Source organism: Hyperolius riggenbachi, chromosome 10 (genome assembly GCF_040937935.1).
Source record: "Hyperolius riggenbachi isolate aHypRig1 chromosome 10, aHypRig1.pri, whole genome shotgun sequence".
Taxonomy (NCBI): Eukaryota; Metazoa; Chordata; class Amphibia; order Anura; family Hyperoliidae; genus Hyperolius; species Hyperolius riggenbachi.
Window position 1 is genome coordinate 257754811 of NC_090655.1, and position 22955 is coordinate 257777765.

The 22955-nt window shown below is 45.7% G+C and overlaps 1 protein-coding gene across 1 annotated transcript; it reads right to left on the bottom strand.

The window, feature by feature from the left end:
* Window positions 1–1071: 1071 nt before the first annotated feature.
* Window positions 1072–13659, bottom strand: LOC137535349 (zinc finger protein 300-like). The gene is made up of 3 exons (XM_068257178.1): window positions 13601–13659; window positions 11720–11996; window positions 1072–3823 (listed from the first exon to the last, which is right to left on the bottom strand). The coding sequence occupies exons 1-3, from the start codon at window positions 13613–13615 to the stop codon at window positions 2763–2765; spliced, it is 1353 nt and encodes a 450-aa protein (XP_068113279.1). The 5' UTR covers window positions 13616–13659; the 3' UTR covers window positions 1072–2762.
* Window positions 13660–22955: the final 9296 nt, after the last annotated feature.

A 22955-nucleotide genomic window follows, 5' to 3' on the forward strand; every position in this document is an offset into this window, starting at 1 on the left:
CACCTAATTTTTTTTACCAAGTAGCTAGCCTAGCGCTAGCTACATGATTACCCCCCTCCTTGCTCCCTCCCCATCACCCTTCTGATCGCCGCCGGTGATCATTCCCATCAGGAAATCCCGTTCTGAATGGGATTTCCTGTAGGGCTTCCCTCGTCACCATGGCGACGATCAGAATGACGTCATGACGTCAGGGGGAGTCCCGATCCACCCCATAGCGCAACCTGGTAGTGATAGGCCAGGCTGCGCAAGGGGTCTGCGGAGGGGGGGGCTCTTTCGGAGCGGGTAGCGGCGGATTGGCGGGTAGCAGAACAAACACGCAGCTAGCAAAGTGCTAGCTGCGTGTTTGAACAAAAAAAAAATTATGCAAATCGGCCCACCAGGGCCTGAGCAATCTAGCGCGGCGTCCGTAATGTCCAGCTGGTTTTTAAAGGACTCCCGAGGTGAACATAAACTAATGAAATAAATGATTGTATCTATCCATTCTTCTCCTAAAAATGACTTTAAGATATTCCACAGTTTTATTTTATGTTTAAATCTACTTTAACCTCTTGAGGACCACAGTGTTAAACTCTCTTAAAGACCAGGCCATTTTTTGTAAAATAGGCCACTGCAGCTTTAAAGGGAACCTTAACTGAAGGGGGGTAAAGAGTTTCACTTACCTGTGGCTATTACCAGCCCCCTGCAGCAGTCCTGTGCCCTCAGAGCTGCTCTGGAATCCTCCGGTCCCCCGCTGTAACTTAGTTTCGTTTGACGACTCACCAGTCGGCCGTCCGCTCGCCATGCATATTATTGGATGCATTCCCTACTGCAATTAGCACTGTTGCGGATCGCAACGCGTACAAAAATACGCGTTGCCACATTCCACACGCGTAGATATGCGGCCCGCAGCAGCGCTAATTATAGTAGGGAATGCGTCCAATAATACGCATGGCGGCCAGCCGACTGGTGAGTCGTCAAAAACGAAACTAAGTGACAGTGGGGGACCGGAGGATTCCAGAGCGGCTCCGTGGGCACAGGACTGCTGCAGGGGGCTGGTAATAGCCCCAGGTAATTGAAACCCTTTACCCCCCGTTCAGTTAAAGTTCCCTTTAAAGCGGTATTGTCACCACAAAAAAAAAAAAATTTCATCAGCAACTGGTTTGAGTGTATTATGTCATAAAGATGCTTATCCTGCATTTAGAACTTGCAAAACTTTTTCTGCTGTTATGGTTTGGTGTTATCACATACTTTAGGAGCACTGGTCCTTTAGTAATCAATGCCAAACAGTTGAATGCTGGGTGTTCTTTAATCTATAATATAAGAATATAATTCTTTAATCTATGATATATTCCTCCTCTTCATTTCCCTGCCTAGCTTCTTATCTGAAACACCTCTGCTCACTTGTATTTACAAGCAAGGCTGAGGTGACTCAGTGATTGGAGGATAAGACAGTGCAGTTCCTAGTATACAACTCAGTGGGAGTGTCCTGGGTGGAAGGCAGCTAATGAATACACAATGAGCAAGAAAAGGAAGGGAGGGGGGAAAACAAGAGTCAGGGAGGATATGATGTCAGCATTAGCTTGGCAAAATGGCCACTGCCTAGAATAGGATTTTCTGCTTTTGCTTTATAAAATTCACAGGAATCATTACGTGGATAGCACAATACATCTGTTATGTAAGTAGAAGTAGTATTTATCTACTTATATATATGTGTTTTTTATTACTAGGTTAGCATGGGTGTTGCTTGTTCTTCAAGGCCAAGCTGCAGGGCCGTACAACACAGAACACAAGTGATCCCCCCCCCCTCCCTTTTCTCCCCACCAACAGAAAGCTCTGTTAGTGGGGAGAAAGTGGGGGGGGGGAGGAGTGGGGGGGGGAATCACTTGTGTCTGATCACCCCCCAGAAGTTTATTTTATAACAAATATTTGTTATTTATTCTTTATTAAGTTTGTGTATTTTTTTTTAATCCATCTCTCTCCCTCCCTCCGTTAGCCAATCAGCGTGATCGGCTGTCGTAGGCTGAAGCCTATGACAGCCGATCACTTCCCAGCCTGTGTCACACGGCTTTCCCCAGTACAGCTCTGCCTTAGATCGCAGCACTGTACGGGGTAATTAGACTGCGGTTTCGCCGTCTGTCTCCGAGCCGCGATGGCCAGGAGGTGTGCGTGATCTTCGTGGAGGGATTCACAGAGGGGAGCCACTCTGGTGGAGCGATGGGAGTAGTGGATAATTCTGGCTGCCGCATTCATGATCGACTGCAGCGGGGCTATTCGGGTCATAGGGAGACCAGATAGAAGGGCATTGCAGTAGTCAAGGCGGGAAATTATCAGGGCATGGATGAGGATTTTGGTGGTGATAGAGGTTTACCAAGTTTCCTCGTACTTCCGAATTTGCGTCCCACGTGACTACAGGCATATATACTGTAAGGGCTCGTGTGAGGTCATATAGGAGCCTCACATGGGGCACCAATGCAGAAGTATGGCAGAACCTTGGGGGACAGCAGACAGGCAAGGTATCTTTATGCATGGGCACCAGGGGGATATCGAACATCGAAGGGGAGGGGGGGGGATGTCGGCCAGGGGCATTGACATGAGGCCAATTCATGCTGAAATCGATCGGGAATTGGCCTGTGCGGAATGGTCAGCCAACAGATCCCTCTCTGGTCTGATCTGTGTCTTGGCTGAATCTGCCCATACGTCGCTAGTTCATACAATCATCTTATTCTAAGGCAGTGTAAGAAGAAAAAAAAAAAAAAGAAACAGGTGGGAGCAAAATATTTTCCTCAGTCATCACAGGATTCTGGCCTCTTACGGTTGTGAGTTCTCATATGAACACCTAGCTGTTGTTTTAGCACAAAGCATTTCCCACACTCGGCACAAGAATACGGTCTCTCACCAGTGTGTGTTCTCTCATGTGCAATGAGATTTGACTTCCTTGTAAATGAATTCCCACACTGTAAACATGAAAATGGCTTCTCACCGGTATGGGTCCTTTTGTGTCCAGTAAGATTTGATTTCTCAGCAAAAGATTTCCCACACTCAGAACAGGAATATGGCTTCTCACCCGTGTGTGTTCTCTCGTGCACAATGAGATTTGACTTCTTTGTAAATGATTTCCCACACTGATCACATGAAAAAGGCTTCTCGCCGGTGTGGGTTCGTTTGTGCTCAATAAGCAGTGAATTGTGTAAGAAGCCTTTCCCACATTCAGAACATATATATGGCATTTCGCCTGCGTGCTGTCTCTTGTGTAGATCAAAGTCATCTCCATGCATAAACCTTCTTCCGCACTCAGTACAACAATATGGCTTCTCGTTGCTGTGATTTTTTTCATGTGCAACAAGCTGATGTTTCTGAGCAAAAGATTTCCCACACTTGGCACAGGAAAATGGCTTCTCACTTGTGTGAATTCTCTCATGTACAACAAGCTGTGATTTCTGTACAAAACATTTCCCACACTCAGTACAGGAATACGGCTTCTCACCGGTGTGATATCTCTCATGTACAACAAGCTGTGATTTCTGTATAAAACCTTTCCCACACTCAGAACATGAAAAGGGCTTCTCACCTCTGTGATATCTCTCATGTACAACTAGCTGAGATTTCTGTACAAAACCTTTCCCACACTCAGTACAGGAATACGGCTTCTCACCAGTGTGAGTTCTACTATGACTGATAAAGTATGAACTTGTTTTGAACCATTTCCCACACTGGGCACAGTAAAATCCCTTCTTCTGATTGGCTCCCGCATGAGGCCCCCCGGGGTTAGAGGGACTGGAAGAATTGGGTGGAATATTTGTGGTGGTAGAGATCCCTGCGGGAAAATCTTCATCTGTTGTAAAGTCTGTGGATACAGAGAGAAAAGTCACTGAGAGGTTCCTGATGCCAGGACTCTGCGCTGCAAATAGAGAAACATCATCACTTCCTGTTAGAGAATTCTGAGGAGAATAACAGTTACAAAGACTTCAGCCTCCCCCAACTGGTCTGCAAACCACCCCAGTCTCTGACTGCATCCAAAAGCACAGCTGTCAGTTACACATATTGCACCATATGCTGATTAGATCGTGAGCCCCTCTGAGGGGAAGTGACAAGACAATATAATCTGTACAGCACTGCAGAAGATGTCAGCGCTGTATAAATACTAAATAATATGTAATAAGTCAGAAGAGGGGCATCAGAATTTGTGTGGACCTTCAAAATCAATTTATTTCGCCAAGTAAGTTTGCTCTGACAAAAAAAAATAAAAAAAAATAAAATACCAGGACAGACAGTATGTACCGTACTTTTCGCCGTATAAGACGCACTTTTTCTCCCCAAAAAATGGGGAGAAAAAGTCCCTGCGTCTTATACGGCAAAGGCAGGGAATCTCCGACTTACGAACTCCCGCCGATACGATCCGCAACCCGCCGTCGGGGATTCCCTGCCTGTGCGTCCTGCTGTGGCCGTCTCCTCCTTCCTGCCTGCTTGCCCCCCTCCTCGTGTCATCGATGACGCGTCATTACAAGCCGGCACCAGAGGAAGCCGCCCACAGAAGCCGGATGTCTTCAATCGCCACGAGCAAGATGGAGGAGGTAAGCAGCTGCCGCTTCTCAATTAGAGGGGGGCCCGGCGAGCGCACACACGGGGGGACACGAGGAGGGGGGCAAGCAGGCGGGACTCGGCGAGCACACACAGGGGGGACCCGGCGAACACACACAGGGGGGACCCGGCGAGCACACACAGGGGGGACCCGGCGAGCACACACAGGGGGGACCCGGCAGAAGAGAGATCTCCTAAAGTTTCCTCACGGCTTTTAGCATTATAAAAGCAAGATGTTAATTATAAAAGATTAAGGGGTGGTCAATGAGAAGCAAATTGTTCAAAGAGAATGCAGGATTATGTCAAACGTCATATGCAAATTAATACAATACAATAACATTTCTATAGCGCTTTTCTCCCATAGGACTCAAAGCGCTTAGGCTCTCTCAGATTCAGTAATTGGTAGTAGGATGAAGTATTCAAACAACAAAAGCTATATTTCTGCAAATGCCAAACTGAACAGGTGGGTTTTCAGTCTGAATTTGAACACGTCCAGAGATGGAGCTGTCCTGATCTGTTGAGGTAAGGCGTTCCAAAACGTAGGGGCAGCATGACAGAAGGCTCTGGGACAAAAAGTTTCCAAGTGGACTCTGGGTATGACGAGATTATTAGAACCTGTGGATCTGAGAATGCGGGGATTGCTACGCAACTGCAACATTTCTTTCATGTATCCAGGGCCCAGATTATTCATGGATTTAAATGTCAGTAGGCCGATCTTGAATAGGACCCTCCATTCTATAGGTAGCCAGTGAAGGTATGCAGCTAGAAAAATGGACGAATAAAATTCAACTTCAGTAGAATTAAATAGGTCCGCCTTTCAAGATGCATACATTTAAATACAGTATGATCTAGGTACAATAAACTCGGGATTTAGATTTGTAAACATAGAGGTATAGTAAACTACCTGTGCAGGTCCTGGCCACTCTCTATTATAAGTCTGTGGGAGCAGCGCCTAGTATAGTAAACCCAGATATAATAAAACTGTTATAGTAAACATGTTTTTTGCCCCTATGTGACGCTGACTCTGGATATAGTAAACAGTGGGCGGAGCATGCGTCATAGGTCAGTGTGACACCCATGGTCGGCTGCTCACATCAGGCTGGTTGCAGGTGAGTTGATGCCTGATAACATTTGTAAGACAAGGAGTATGGCACCGGCGCTGGATATACAGTACTGTACAAATAAGCAGCCTGGGGAAAATGAGGAATAATGTGAACATAAACAATAGGATGCAGTGTTACCACTTCCACTTTGCAATCACCAATAAAAGTATCATCACAGTCCTCCCATGGGATTGTATGCACTCCCGGGTATCTCTTCCCTTATTAGCGATGATGCTCCTGGTAGCATGTGGAGTGCAATACAGGCTAGTTTCACTTGTAGTGCAGATCAGAATGGGCATGCTCGCTGCAAAACTAAGAAGAGTAGAGTGCCAAGTCCCGCCCACGGAGGTATCAGAGCCACACCAAGAAAGCGAGTGGCTGCCTCTATTTAGTGACGGCTGCAATTTTTAAGAAGGACTGCATACTGCACCAGCAATGTGGGGAGGCTGCGCCAATCGCTGGAGCCATACTGGGTAATGTATAAATGGGGGAAATCGCAGGCGATCCGGGGGTGCCGAACACCTTTACTTGCTAGCCTAGTGCTAGCTAAAGCTTTTACAGCCATGTGAGCAAATTAATTAAATCTGGGGGACTCCTGAGGACAGAGAGCGTTATGCCCGAGACAGTGTCGGGCATACTGCTAAGGAAGTTGAAGGGAACCTTAACTGAGAGGGATATAGATGTTTCCTTTTAAACAATAGCAGTTGCTTCACAGTCCTGCTGATCTCTTTGGCTGCAGTAGTTGCTGAATCACACACCTGAAACAAGCATGCAGCTAATCCAGTCTGAATGAAGTCAGAGCTTCTGATCTGCATGCTTGTTAAGGGGCTGTGGCTTTAAGTATTAGAGACACAGGATCAGCAGGAGAGTCAGGCAACTGGTACGATTTTAAAAGGAAAAATCCATATCCTTCTCAGTTTAGGTTCCCTTTAAGACCACGTACAGTCTTAGATAATTTTATAGATGCCGAGGAGGAAATTCCTTTCTGCTCTAAAACATACACAACAGCATAATAACCGTTATAGAAAAACATTTCTTTGTTACAGCTTATACAACTCATGCAATAAATCTGCAGTGTGTCTACTTTCATGGAAGCACACATAGGGTTAACCTCCTATGTTTACAAATCAGCTGCTCTGCCGAGGCAGCCAGCTGGCACAGCTGAGAAATCAAATTACAGTGGTGATTAGTCCCAGATGAGGGGGAATTAGACAGGCTGAACTCTCTAAATACATACAGGGTGCATTTCTATATGGTTTCCTTCTGTCCTGTGCAAGAGTTCAGCTCCACTTTAATTGTTGTGACAGTCTATCCTGGGTCGTGTCACAACTCTCACACTCTGAGTCAATCAGGATTGTTTGATGCATTTCAATCTGGTGAGCTTGCTGGTAGCTTTATACTTGGCGAGTATCAATATTTTCTCTATCTTTGTAGATTTAAATCTATATACATACAGTATATAGATAGATACATAGCAACACTGTGTAATCGGTGGAAAACATATGGCCGCCCTCCAGTGGTCAAAAAAAGCTTTCCACACATATTACCGACCATTTACTGCAAACTTACCGAACACTTTGCACATTTACCGCAACATTACCGAACGATTACCGACCGTTTACTGCACTTTTATCGAACATTAATTGCAAGTCAATCACACTCAGTAAATTTTTAGTGAATACTCAAAAATAAAATTTAAAAAAATCAAAATCGGTAATTAACACTAGAGGTAAATTGGTGACCCAAAAAGTTACATCACATATTATTGTGAATAGAGCCCAATATCAGTTATTCTTTTCAAACAACTTTTATCTAGCCTGCGTAGAAGGCTAGTGTCTTTTCTGCTAGTTTCCACCCCCCACACTGGTAACCAGAATGCTCACAATCACCGTGCCTGTGGAGAGTAATAGCTACCAGCCCGATATAGAACTGCAGAAGGTTTTTACACTACACCACATTCCAAATGATGTAGATTATATTTTTGCCTGATTTCCCTAAGCAGTCAATGCTGGTGGCAGTCAGCAGCTTTTCTGAGTCATCAGCCATTAGAGTATGTATGATTTGAATGTTACTAAACAAACCTAATGATAACGGTAGGTTTTTCAAAAATATAAAAAAAAAAAAAACTTACCATGCGCCGTCCCATGTTGTAAAGAACTGAAAACATTTCATTTGTTGAATTTGCAGCATTAGGAGGTCATATTTACAATGGGTGGGACGACGAATCTGTCGAATCTTGTAAGCGATTTTTGGATTTAAATCACGACGCCATTTACCACGATTTTAATTCAACAAATCCTGACGCTGTGTCCCTGCACATCCGCTGCTCCCCCGCTTGCCTCCTACGCTCACCCCCCCCACATAGTTACAAGCAGCAGCTCACCTAGTTCATCGATTCCAGCGTGGAGTGTAGATCTCTCTATTCCTCCTCACTGTTTCCCTAGTGTCCGGCTTATGTTGATGATGCTGATCGTGTCATAAGCAGAAGCCAAGCACTAGGGCAACAGAGAAGAGAAAGGAGAGAGATCTAGGTCTGCGCTCCATGCTGGAATGCATGGATTAGGGGAGCTGCTGATTGCGCAGGGGGCGAGCAGAGCAGGGGGAGCTTAGGACCAGGAGGGAGGAGTGTAGAGGGGGCTAACACTACTAGCTACCTATACTGGGGGCACCTTTACCTAGCTATCAATACTGGGAACAACTATACTTGGCTAGCTATACTTGGGGCACCTATACCTAGCTACCTATACTGAAGGCACCTTTACCTAGCTACCTATACTGAAGGCACCTTTACCTAGCTACCTATACTGAAGGCACCTTTACCTAGCTACCTATACTGAAGTCACCTATATCTAGCTACCTATACTGAAGGCACCTATATCTAGCTACCTATACTTAAGGCACCTTTAACGAGCTACCTATATGGGAGGGCAACAATACCTGGCTACCTATAGTGGGGGTAATTATATGATGGATCACACAATTCTTTTGCACAGGATTCGTGAGGTTCAAAAGGTTTGAGATATTTGAGAACCCTTTTAGATTCGGATTCAAAGAAATGGTGGATTCGTCCCACCTCTAATATGTACTGAAATTACCAACTATCTCTTAATCAAAAACATCTTAACAGTTCAAGTTATATATTAATATAGGACCCCTTATTTGATAAAAGCTTTACAATTCTTGCATCAATTGAACTTGTGAGTTTTTGGAGAGTTTTTGCTTGAATTTCTTTGAAGTATGTCAGAATAGCCTCTCAGAGCTGTTTGGATGTAAACTGCCTCCCTCCATGGACCACATAGGTCCTTGACTATTGATGCAAACAGTTGTAATACACTGTATATGCAAAGCAGACCTCCACAGCAGGGGATAAGAGTAAACCTGTACAGGAGTATGACCCTTGATTTTCAGTTCTCCTAATGAAGTGGTCGTTTGACCACGATACGCATTAAGGATTCTACATGCTGCACGATGGATCCTCCTCCAACCCCACAATTTCCCTAGTTTGTTTATGGTACAGGCTTTGGGTGGCACCTCCTTTTTGCTCACAGACTCACACTGCCCTTGCCTTGATTACTGAATAAGGTTATATAGAATTAAGTTTATGTTGCAAATCACTGTATTGCACTATATTGTTATTACTTATTAGTAAGCACTATAATTATTTAGATCATAAAGCACGGACACTTTGATTCTACCTATTATAGTAACTGAGGAACTCCATGTGGGTGGCATCCTAGTGTAGTGTACAGTGCCGTGCACAGCGGGTTTTGGGGGGAGGGGGGGGGGGGCTTGGGTGTGGCGGCATAGCTAGCATAGTTGCCCCAGTACAGGGAGTTTAGTTGCCCCCATATGGCTAGTATAGTTACCCCAGTATAGCTAGCATGGTGCCCCAGTATAGCTAGTATAGTGTCCCAGTATAGTGCCCCAGTATAGCTAGTATAGTGTCCCAGTATATTGTCCCAGTATACTAGAGCGTATAGCTCCGCCTACCGCCTCCGTCATTCCATTGCTATCCAGAGATTGGAGAAGCTGTGTGTGAAGCGCCGCTCCGGACTGGACTCGCCTCCCTCCGCTGCCCGGCTCATTAGCATCATATATATGCACTGCTTCTGCCACTGGATCCGCCCATCGAGTACCGTATGGCGTACCTAGCTAGAATTGTGTGCCACTCTGCACTGGACGCGCCTCTCCCGCCCCCGCTCATTTAAAACCGAAAACCGCCGGATACAGTCGATCCCCAGATCGTCTTCACAGGAACCGCGGTTTCGGTTTAAAACCGAGAAATCGTGCAGCCCTACCTTGCAGCACTAGTCACTGCTTCAAATCCCAGTCAGAGCACTATCTGCATTGAGTTTATATGTTCTCCCAGTGTCTGAGTGGGTTTCCTCCGGGCACTCCAGTTTCCTCCTACATCCCAAAAACATACAGATAAGTTAACTGACTTCCTCCCAAATTGTCTGTAGACTACGATACATACACTACATGGTACATAGACATAGGACTATGATAGGGACTAGATTGTGAGCCCTCTGAAGGCCAGTAAAAGTGGACCTAAAGTCTTCCACAGGAGAGAAGGAAAACACAGAGGAACCCACCCTGTGTGCATTTAGAGATATTTCACCTTTGGACACTTAAATACAATTTTCATAATAATTCGGAACTCGGTGTACAAATGAAGAAATCTGCAAAACAGAGAGATGAAGAATATAGAGGAGAACCAAGGGAAGTAACCGCAACAATACTGACAGGCCTGTGCTACCATGGCAACAGTGGAAGATACAACTGTCAAGCAAGGATCTAGTATCCATTTTCAGTACTGTAATTTCAAAAGTTCTCCCCAAAATCTCTGATCATTTATACTTCCGAGCTGCAGCTGATCGAATGTAAAGGTGGCCATACATCTAGCGATGAAGTGCAGATTCAACCAAGAGACAAATCTCTCTCTGATTAAATCTGATTCGAGAGAGATCTGTCAGCTGCCCATACACTGCAGGCCAATTCCCGATCGATTTCAGCATGAAATCTCCCACTGCCTCACCGCTGCCCCCCAGTGTATATATGTAGCCCCCATCCCCATGTGTGTGCATTTACATATTACCTGTCTTGTGTCGCACTCCGCGTGGTGCTCATCCGTTTTCGGAATCCCCCGCAGGTTATTGTATTAAATTCAATGCAAAAAAAAAAAATAGTTTGCCACCAGATGTTGATGATCATGTGCGACTCTGGCGTCATCAATACCGAGGGAACAGGTCACTATCGGAGGTACACGACGAGGGATCAGCACAACAATGGTGAGTATAAGTGACTCTACTTTACGTAGCCAGGAATAGGTGCCCCAGTATAGTTATCCAGCTCTAGGTGCCCCAGTATAGTTATCCAGCTCTAGGTGATCAGTATAGGTTAGCCAGCTATAGGTGTCCCACTAAAGGTAGACAGCTATTGGTGCCCCAGTATAGTTAGTGAGCTATAAGTGCCCCAGTATAGGTTAGCTAGCTATAGGAAGCCCAGTATAGGTGCACCACTCACCGATCTTGACTCCCCCACAGTGATTCTTCACACCCTTTCCATCTCCCTCCCTTTGCAGTGATAGCGAGTGGCCAGCACTGTTACTCACTGTGCCTCTAATCTGTTCCGATCGCACCACCAGCTCTGATCTTTTCTGTCTACAGTACCAGGGCACAGCTTAATGTCGTCATGCTGCGCCCCAGTACTGTGGACGGGGAAGACCAGAGCGGGTGGTGGGATAGGCATGGACGAGAGGCATGGTGAGTAACAATGCCGGCCACTAGCTATCGCTGCAGAGGGAAACGAAGGGAGGCATAGAGAGAGAAGGGGGGGGGGGGGTGGAATTGGTGGAAAGGGGCAAATACTGGGTCTTCTATAGCTAGCTAACCCATACTGGGGCACTTATAGCTTGCCCAACACAGTGTCAGGCATACCACCCAGGAGGTTAATACAGGCTGGTAACACTATGTCACCCCCTAATGTCACCAATCTGTAAACAGTAATGTACAGGAACCATTATCAGCTTAAAGTATGTTTTCAGTGTTTCTACGTACCTGAATCTATATAAGTAAAATGATCTTCCTCTTTAATTCTCACCATGATGATACCCTCCTCTGCAGACTGCTGATCACCCATCACATATGTCTCTTCTTCTTCCTCTTTAATTGTCCTCGTCATCACGTCACCCTCCTCCATAGACTGCTGATCACCCATCACATACGTCTCTTCTTCTTCCTCTTTAATTGTCCTCATCATGTCACCCTCCTCCATAGACAGCTGATCACACTCATATACATCTCTTACTCTAAGCTTAGAGTTTAGTTCTTTATCCTAAAGCCATAAAATAATAGTACATAATATATTTAAAATGTGACCAGTAAGAAACAGTACACAGAAGAATATAATCTGTTAGATGGAGCACAAAGCAAGCCTGGGAATGTGCCGCCATCCAATCTGGTACTAGAGTCACCTATCTCATGCACTAGTAATGGGCTGGTGGTGACCGAAGAGCTTCTATTCCCATCAACAATAGGGACAATGATTACAGGGGGAGTAAATATTTGCTATCCTTCCTTACAAGCCACTGCTGACAGGCATAGACTACTGGTAAAGAGAGGAGAGGGGGACCCACATCATCACAAGAGCCCAACCTGTTTGTCATCAGCACCTACATTTGGGCATGTTCCTCTTTTTATCATTTATCAAGTTATGCGCAGAGAGTATGTAGACTATGCCTCCCAACTTTTTGAGATGAGAAAAAGGGACACATTAAGACACACCTCTAACCACGCCCCCACCACAACCCTCATCATGCATACCACAAAGAATTTAGAAGCCATAGATGCAGTTTTATCATTCAAACCACACTGGTCCCTTCTATCATTATTTTAACATTTAATAACAAAAGATGTATCAATTTAAAGGATGGGAATAAAGTTTAGAGTCAAACACATTTTTCAGTAAAAAACAAAGAGGAGCTGTTAGGTATAAGGTCTCAGAGAAAATAAACACATATCAGTAGTTAAAGATTGGCTGTACTTACATTACATATGCATTTCACTGTCCACGTTTGTACTTCACAGAATTTGTATATAGTATATGCAGAGATTGATGCTCCTGACAGCTCATGGCAGGTTCTATGTTTGTCTGTCTCCTATGAAGCCAAATGTGTCGTCATGTCCTGCCTGCTTCCTGATCACAGAAAAGCTCGTACTGAATAACACTAGTGTGCAGTGAATATTAATTAGCCATGTGGCTAGGAACAATAGCGGACTCCTGCAGTGTACTCTGCCCGGAGATTTATCAGTGCTGTGCACTGGACTGAGTTACATGCTATTGTTACTTGACCCTGTAACTTCTCCTTAGCAGCCGAGGGGAGGGCCCCAGAATGCTTTGCAGTATGGTATGCGGCTTGCGTCCTCTTAAAGAGCTTGGGTCTAACAGCTTTGCTGATAAGCACACATCAAATGAAAGAGAGATTTTTATCTTCACTATTGCCTTTTTGGCTTCCGTCTAAACTGTTTAACACGGGAGAATAGAGGTTTAAATTAGCTTCTGCAGCCTGACAGTTACTCTTTAACATACATTTTCCGAGATCTGTACATCAGTCCTGAAAGAGGGACAAATAAGGAATACAGAGGGGCAGAGGAATTTGGTTCCCAGAGGGGCTATCCCTCCAAAAAAGGACAGTTGGCAGCTATGTAGGTATGTTGTCCTGAATCTATGGATGTGACTGTACTGAATTAAGAGATGTAGAGAGACCACTAGAAAAATGGCAAACAAATCACAGTAGTCATATAAGAGTCTCTTGTATGGTAATTACTTCAAGGAGGATGATCAGGATAGTGACAGGTGCACTATGACCTCCTCTGTAACAAAGTATGTCCACCCAGACTTCTGCTCTGCTCAATATATAACAAGAAACACACAATTACCTCGTCGGCAGCCATCTCTAGCAACGTCCCTCCTCCATTTCCTGTCTGTGATCGCTTCCTCTACTGCCGCCCACATGACTTCCTGTCTTTGTGTTATTTCTTCTTATCTGTGCGTTCCATCTGGCAGACGCAACATTACCATCTTGTGGTGAATCGGCTAACTGCAGCTTCCAGATAATGGACTCTCCAGCACTCAGCTAATTATTAAAATGTATGCCCATTAGCATTGCACAGGTTGTAGGATAGGTTTCCATGTGGGAGATTAGTACAGAAAGGAGTATGGCCAAGACTGAAAAGCATCATAAGACTCGTATACAGCAATAAAATCACTTTATATGGAGGTAGAGGTGGTGATAATTATTAAGAAAATCTAATGAAATGTGAACACAATATAGTGTTTTCCTCCTATCAGACTAAAAGTGCTTGAGGGCTGCAGGCACAGAAGGCAGTCAGTAGGCCACCCTGTAACACTAATGGACACCTGGAGAGGGATATGGAGGCTGCCATATTTATTACCTTTTATTTAAACTATATCAGTTGCACAACATCATGCTGATTCTTCTGACAGCAGTATCTGAATAACACACCTGAAACAAGCAAGCAGTCAATCCAGTCGGACGACCTGATCTGCATAGTTGTTCAGGGTCTGTGGCTAAAAGGACAGCCAAGCAACTGTTGTTTAAAAGATAACTGAAGTGAGAGGAATATAGAGAATGCCATATTTATTTCCCTTTAATCCTTCCTGGCGGTAACCCCGAACGTAGTTCGGGGTAAGCCGCGCAACAGGTTTTCTCCGGCCCTGCTCGGCCGATTTGCTTACTTTTTTTTTTGCTGGACGCAGCTAGCACTTTGCTAGCTGCGCCAGCTCACTGATCGCCGCCGCCCCACGCCCGATCGGCGCTATCCGTCGCGGCGCGCGAGCCCCCCACCCCCCAGACCCCGTGCGCTGCCTGGCCAATCAGTGCCAGGCAGCGCCGAGTGGTGGATCGGGACTCCCAATGACGTCACGACATCGCTGACGACGGTGACGTCATCCCGCCCCGTCGCCATGGCGACGGGGGAAGCCCTCCAGGAAATCCCATTCTTTGAACGGGATTTCCTGATCGGAGATCGCCGAAGGCGATCGAAGCGGGCGGGGGGATGCCGCTGAGCAGCGGCTATCATGTAGCGAGCCCTGGGCTCGCTACATGATTTAAAAAAAAAAAAAACTGCTGCGCTGCCTCCTGGCGGAATTTTTCATACCGCCAGGAGGGTTAAGCAATACCAGTTGCCTGACTATCTTGCTGATTCTCTAATACTTTTAGCCATAAACCCTGAACAAGCTTGCAGCAGATCAGATTATTGCGACATTATTGTCAGATCTGACTGGATTAGCTGTATGGTTGTTTCTGGTGTTTTTCAGACACTACTGCAACCAAATAGACCGGCAGGGCTGCCAGGCAACTGGTATTGTTTCAAAGGAAATAAATATGGCAGCCTCCCTATTCTCACTTCAGTTGTCCTTTAAAAGGAATAAACATATGACAGCCTACATACCCCTCTCACTTCAGGAGTCTTGCTTAAAAAAATACTTACCAAAACGGTGCTGGCTCCAGCCGGGATGCAATCTCCGCTCTCCTACATCAAAGGTGTTGTCTTTATCCAGTACACTATCCAGCCACTGTTCCTATTTCAGTCTTCATTCAAAGTGTAGAAAAAGTATGTTTGGTATGTAGAGTATGTGCAAGATATGACTTCATATGTTTTGACTTGAGACTTTAAAACCAAAATGTCAGCCATGGCATTGCTTGATTGGCTGTTATAAGCGCACAGGCTTAAAAATACAAAGGTGATGATTGGATGACAGAGTGTGTGGCTTAATCAAATAAGGCATTGTTATAACATTGCATCATTACCTAATATTTGCAGTTTACAAACTACTCTCTGCATTTTAAACTATGAAATAGATCAGAGCTAATGGCCCTTTGAACTCCCCTGCAGTAAAACCTTGTCTGAAGTTGTCTTTCACAGTTTTTTTTTTAAATGTATATGTTACGGCCAAAACCAGAAATCGGCCAATTCTAGAATTGGCCGGCCATTTCTAGAAATGGCCGATTTGACGTTGGCCAAAGTCCAAAATGCTGGGAATTTCTGAGATTGGCCGGCCAGTTCTAGAAACGGCCAAAGTCAGTCGGCCAAAGTCCAAAAGGCACAAATCCCAGAACATCCCGGGTCCTGTTCAGCACCATGAATGGCACTCGGAAGTTCCTCTCTGCTCTGAAAGATGCACAACAGCATAATAACCTTCACAGGAAAAAAAAATTCTTTGTCACAGCTAATACACAATCCTGCAACAAATCAGCAGCGTGTCTACTTCCTGATTTCACGGAAGCAGAAAAATGTGTTAACATCCTGCGCTTTAAAATTAGCTGCTCTGCCGTGGCAGTCGAGTGACACAGGGGAGAGATTAAATTACAGTGGTGATTAGTCACAGATGAGGGGGAGGGTGCATGGCTGGGGGCGCTTCTCTGGGCGCTTTGCATGGCTGGGGGGAGCTTCGCTGTGCACTTTGCATTGCTGGGTTGCTTTGCTGGGCGCTTTGCATGGCTGGGAGAGGGAGGGGCGTTGCGCACTTTGCATGGCTGGGGTGCTTCACTAGGCACTTTGCGTTGCTGGGGGGCTTTTCTGTGTGCTTTGATTGGCTGTGGGGGCTTTACTGTATGCTTTGCATGGCAGGGGGGGGGGGGCTTTCCTTTGCGCTTTGCATGGCGGGTGGTGTTTGCCTGCGCTACTCACAGACCTCAGATCACAGCGACCGAAGAGGCGGGGAGAAGCGGAGAGAGGCGAAGCAGCGCGCACGCTACCCGCCCGGACCTGTACACTTCACATGCGGAAGTGCCAAATGACTGGCGCTTCCGCACTAAAGTGTTCACATCCTGGGGGTCACTTGTGCGCTTTGCCTCTCTCCACCTCCCTGGTCTGGTCGCCCTGATCTGAGGTTTGAGTAGCACAGTGCAGGCAGGGAAGAGCCGAGGGAGCAGGACTTCGGGACTTTCGGGACTTGGCCAGCCGCATACAGTCACAACGCGTTCTGGCTGGCCAAAGTCCGAAATTATGCCACATTTCTCACATTGGCCGCATTAGCCGGCCACTTCTCGTGAGAACATCAACCCAAGTTGGGTTAAAGAGCTCAGAGAAGCTGTTTTGCATAGATAACAAGTGAAGTTTAACTCTTCCTGTACTGGAAACAATATAAGACTCATATGTTTGCTACTAATGTTCTATTTCTTAGCTGTACTACACATACAGTTCATTATCTCATAAGTTTATTCTCACTTCAGATTCCCATTAAACATTCTTTCTTACCAAACACTTACCGTATTTTTCTGACTATAAGACGCTCCTGACCATAAGACGCACCTAGGTTTAGAGGACAAAAGGCAAGGGAAAAATATATACTAAACCTGGTGCATCCATGGTGAAGGGGCATCTTGTGGATTATGCCCCTTTGTACCTCTTGCCCCCTTGTACTTCTTGTGTCTCCTGCGTCCTCCTCTATCCCCCTTGTGTCCTCCTGTGTCTGCCTCTGTCCTTGTGTCCTCCTCTATGCCCCTTGGTGTCCCCGTGTCCTCCCCTGCATGGGCACAGTGCAGGGAGTCCCCGACATTGTGGCGGGTTGGAGGTTCATATTAACACACAAATCAGGAACTCCCTGCATTTGGACTATAAGATGCAGTGACTTTTTTTACCCACTTTTGGGAGAGAAAAAGTGAGTATTATAGTCCAAAAAAATACAGTACATTCATTCCTTTGCTCTATCCCCATCATTTATATTTTTAGATCCAAAGAGTTTATTAGACATAACGTTAATTTCAAATTTTTACAAACGAGCAATTATATGCCTCAAAGGGGACAGGTCTAAAGTTAAGCTTACATGTAAGCAAAAATGTGAAAGCATATTAACAGAAACAAAACATCAGCCACATCGTTTTCAATGTCAGCTGATCATTTATATTTTTTAATGCAGCATCCATTATCAACTGAAAATTCCCCCTCCTATTACATTGAGTACTGCTAGCTTCATCACTCTACTGAAACACTTAAGGACCACGGGCTTACACCCCTCTCCCCCCCCCCCCCCCCCCCCCCCCCCATAGTGACCAGGCCATTTTTTACAAATTAGGCCACTGCAGCTTTAAGGGTTCGCTGCAAGGCCGTACAACTCAGCTCACAAGTGATTCCCCCCTCCCCCCCCCCTTTCCATTTCTTTTGGTGGCTATCTCCAAGGAGGGTAGGGGAGTATTTGGAAGAGATTGCTTGCCAGGATAATAACTTCCTCTCTTCAAAGAGAAGTATGCGGGAGATATTTTTGCCTGTCCAGTGGCTCCAAGCTGATAGCTGAAGGCCTGAGGGGGGGGGGGGGGGGGGGGGGTGGGGGGGGGGGGGGGGGGGGGGGGGGGGGGAGTCGTTATTACCAAATAAGGAGGCTAGTTGAGAAGGGAGTTTGTCTAAGGACAAACTTTTAGATAGTTTTTTTCCAGAGGGAAATTGAGATTGAGCTAATAGTGTTCTACAAAAGGTGAGGAGTATCTGAGTAGGGAGTCCATATGAGGCTTGAGATTGGGAAAGGTTTGATTGAAGAGGCCTCTAGGTCCACCCATCTAGTCCTGCCTGAAGGGGAAGCCGATTGCATAGTTTGCGCTAAGCGGGATGCATAGAAATAGAGAAGCAACTGGGGGCCCCAAAACTGCCCTGTTGCTTAATTTTAGCTAGATGTTGGGATTTAATCCTGTGGTTTATGATTTCAGATGAATTTGGTGATATGGTCCAGTAACATCTTAATTGAACTTTACTCAAATGGCTCAATCCTTATTCAGGAGAGCAAACACCGGTGCAGGGGCAAACGCAGGATTTTTAAGGGGGGGGGGTTCCTGAAAGGTCCAGAAGCACGTATGTCCCCGAGTGCTTCCGAATACAGGTGGCTCCATACTGCCCATGCACAAAAGTGCGCTGGCGTATTACGGAGCTGCCTATCTTTGGAAGTACTCAAGGACACGAGTGTTTCTGAGGGCTTCTGGTAGCAGAAAATTTGAACGGGGTACAGCGCTGGAACAACTCCCCAAGAGAGGAACAGGAGATAGACTTAGTTTGGACAATTCAGTGGAATATGCTACATAGTGTCACATAGCGCAAGCGATACCCATATGATGCAGGGATATATGCATCTGCGGAAGATGGCGGCGCTATATAAATACTAAATAATAATATTTTGCCTCACCAGGATTGCACTTTTATTTAGCTTTCCTGTATGACAAGAAGACACAAATACCCAGCACTAGGGGAAGAGGGAAACAAAGGTGAATAAGGGAGGGCTGGTGTACACCAAGAGGGCTTCTGAGCGTTTTTCAAATCGACAGTGATTTGAAAAGCGCTTGGCTAATGTTACCCTATGAGGGTGTTCCCACAGCAGCGTTGTGATTTTTTCAAAATCGCAGGTATACTGCATGTAGCATGTTTTTGAGCAATTCATTCAAAAATCGCTCTGAAAATCACTTCACAAAATCACACTCACAAATTGCTAGCAATTGCTATTGTCATTTTGGCGTTGCACTAGCCCAGAGAGAGGAGTGGAGAAATTGAGAATAGCCTGAGATGGAGCAGAGAACTTATCTGTATTGCCGTCCCACATCACACAGGCTACTTGCCTGTAATCGGACTCCTGTCCCTGTCAGTCTCTCACACAAGTCAGAAAGAAGCCCTCCTGGAGTCTAGGGACTGTCAAAAACTTTTCAGCTTGTTAAACACCTTACCCACACATGCAGTCATTATAACAATGGGGAGAGACCAGACAGATGTTTGCCCACAGACCCTGAGTCCAGGCAATCTCTGCATCATGCTGTGCATATTTACCAGCTTGCCTGCACTCTAATTTCATCATGTCTGACACTTCTGTGCTGTGGGAAGTCCAGGACTCCATAATCAACATTCTCTCACTGCAGGCTGCATCTTCTTGTGAGGGAAGCTGGGCTGCCTCTCTCATTCTATTAGCTGGAGGGAGGCACCAGAAGTAAGAAGGGAGGGAGAATGAGGCTGTTTATATTATGCAGGCTTCCCTGGCTGAATACACAGCTCAGTGCAGGGGGGAGGTTCCAGGCACCCGGAATAGCCACCTCAGTTCGCCAGTGCGGTGCAACCCCTTCAGGCAGGCACACCACCCCTGCTCCACACAGTGATTCAAAATAAAATAGAAAGAGGCACTCCACAGGCACGAACTTGCGTTCAGTTTTATTGCATGTCGATATACACTACATGTTTCGGGCTCCTGATGAAGGGCGGAGCCCGAAACATGTAGTGTATATTGACATGCAATAAAACTGAACGCGAATTTGGTGATATGGGACTGGAGTTTACTGCTATAGGTAGAGTTCTAAATAAGTATAACAGTTTGGGGAGTAGAGTCATTTTGACTGCAGAAATTCAACCAGTCAGGGATAGGTGGAAACGATACCATTCATTGAGAAGACCATGAAGAGTTGTCAGCATAGAAGTATAATTTGCACTATACAGTTGATCGAGTTTTGGGGTGAGGTGCACTCTGAGATATTTGATACTTTATCCCTAAAATTGAAGCCAAATGCAGACGTGGAGGCCTGTTTTTGGATCTCGGAAAGGTCAAAAGCCATTGTCTCAGACTTTGTTTTATTGATTTTGAAACCAGAGACTTCACAGAATCTGTCAATGTGTTTGAAACGGTTAGGGGGAGAGAGACCTGAGGGTTAGAAAGTGAAAAATGGTGTCGTCAGCAAATAATGCCACTTTATATGATGACCTGCCGATCTTGATCCCTGAAACGTCAGTGTATTGTCTTATCAGGCTGGCAAGAGGCTCGATACACAGTGCAAAGAGGAGAGGAGAGAGGGGACACCCCTGACAAGTCCCATTAAGGATTGGGAATTGTTGTGAGACCAGGCCCATGTTACTCACAGCTGCTGTAGGAGCCATGTACATGCTTCTAATAGCGTTCAGGAAGCCCCTCAGAACACCAAAACTTTGGAGTACCATTCTCATGCATCTCCGGTTTACCCTGTTGAACGCCTTCTCTGTATCCAAAGAGAGGAGCAGAGAACGTGTCCTACAGGACCGCATGTGCTCTATCAGTCCCAAGATCCTGCGAACATTGTTGGTAGTCTGCCTGCCCATGATAAAACCTGTCTGGTCCGGATGGATAACGGAGGGGAGACATTTGTTGAGTTTCACAGCCAGTACTTTAGCCATGATCTTGAGATCAATATTTATTAGAGTGATAGGTCTGTAGTTTTTGACCTTGGCCGGGTCTCTGCCGGGCTTAGGGATTACCACGATAGTGGCCCTTAACATCTCGGGAGGAAGTTCTTCCTCGCCATTCATTAGCCTGTTCATGAGAATTGCTATCTCTGGGGCAAGAGTCTCTTCAAAGATTTTGTAATACTGTGGGAATTACCCATCCAGACCAGGGGCCTTAGAGGGTTTCAAAGACTTGATGGCTTCCAGAACCTCTTCTGCTGAAATAGAGGTGTTGAGGAGTGAGATCTGAGAAGCATCAAACCTGGGGATAGGGATGCGGGCGAGGTGGTCCAGAATGTATGGAGCCTGTATCTTATCCCTGTCTGTGGTTGTGCCAACAGGTCACACAATAATAACTAAGTGCAGTAACTGGCCCTGAGAGTCATGGACAGGATTTAGCCTGTTGAGAGCGAGCCTCTGGCTGAGTTTCCTCGCGAGCATGGTGTCTGGCTTATTGCTTTTTTCATAACATTTTTTATTTGTTAACTTGATAGAGTAATCAGCTTTGGAAAAAAGAGATGTGCATAGTTCCTGCCTAATGCTGGGAATATACGGTAAGTTTTTGTACTGTGTAATCGAGCCGCTGATGGCTCGATTGATAATTTCCGACAGGTCCGATCACCTGCCGGATCGATTCCCCGCTCGATACCGCGGGCAGGACAATTCTTAAAAAACGAAAAGATGATAAGGAGCACCCGCGGGGACGAGTGGCATTTGATCCGGGCGCCTGCGGGGATGAGTGGGGATGCACCAGAATCGAGCCAGCGGCTCGATTACACGGTAAAAAACGTACCGTGTATGCCCAGCAAAAGGGACTTCAGATGCTCAAGAGTTTGAGGGTCGCCAGAAGCTGCATGCAGGGATTTTAAGCATCTAATCTATTTTTTAAAAAATTCAAGTCATGACCTCGCCTGTCTCTTCAGTCTAGAGGAGAGTTGAATGATTTCCCTCTAACAATAGCTTTGTGTGCCGCCCACCGAATTGCCTGAGAAGTATCTGAGGGATAGTTTAAGTGGTTAATCTCCTTAGTGATAGTGCAGGCTGATTCAGTATTGGTTAAGAGAGAGTCATTCAATCTCCAGCTTGGTGGGCTTCTGCTGTAAATTGAGCAGAGGCCAACGATTACGGGTGCGTGATCAGACCAGGATATTTCTAAGTGGTCGGCCAATTCTAAATCATCTAGCAACAAGACATCCATTAGAATGTAGTCAATTCTAGTGTAACTCTGGTGGAGGTGGGAAAAGAAGGTGTGTCCCCTCTCTCCTGGGTGTATCGCTCTCCACGAGTCCCAAGTGTTAGTTTCACTGACAAATTGCAAGAGGGTTCTAATGGATGAGCTCAGCTTATGGGTACCACAGCCCCTGCCATCCAAGGAGGAATTGAAATCTCCAGCGATTATGACTTTGCCTTTTCTATAAAGTGAAATTTTACCAGTTAAAACATGAAAGAATGATTTTTGGCCCTCTAAGGGTTCGTACACAGAGACTAAAGTGACAGGGAGACCCTGCAACTCACCAACCACAATAATAAACCTACCAGATAGAATCCACCCTCAGACAGTCTTTTATGAGCTAGTATGGCTACTCCACATTTCTTCTGGGAAGTCGAGGCATAGTGAATGGACTGGAAGGATCTATGCCAGATTTTAGGCTCATGGCCTCTTTTATAGTGGGTCTCCTGGAGGAAAATTTGGTCTGCTTTAGCGTCAGAGTAATACTTGCAGGCTAATCGTCTTTTGTTAGGAAAGTTGGGTCCCTTTACATTATGTCAGATTACCCTAAGTGAAGAGAGCCCTGAGTCTGGGCAAGTATTTAAGAGACTAGGCATTTAAGAGCTATATTGCAGGAGTCTATCAGGCACATTCTATAACCAGTCTGTTCATGTAGGCCCCAAGTCTGTAGGGAAAGGTTACACTAATGGGGGGTAAAATGAGGGTGTTATCCCTCCTGGGATCAGTAGAAAACAAAACACAAAGGATTGACAGTCATCTGAGGATGGTAGTGACGGAGGCATACCTTGAGATAACATAGTAAACTATAGCAACGAACAATGA

Coding starts and splice junctions, on each gene's coding strand:
- LOC137535349 (XM_068257178.1), bottom strand. Junction 3,824..11,719: donor TTTTACTTATATAGATTCAG/GTACGTAGAAAC, acceptor CTGTATCCACAG/ACTTTACAACAGATGAAGAT.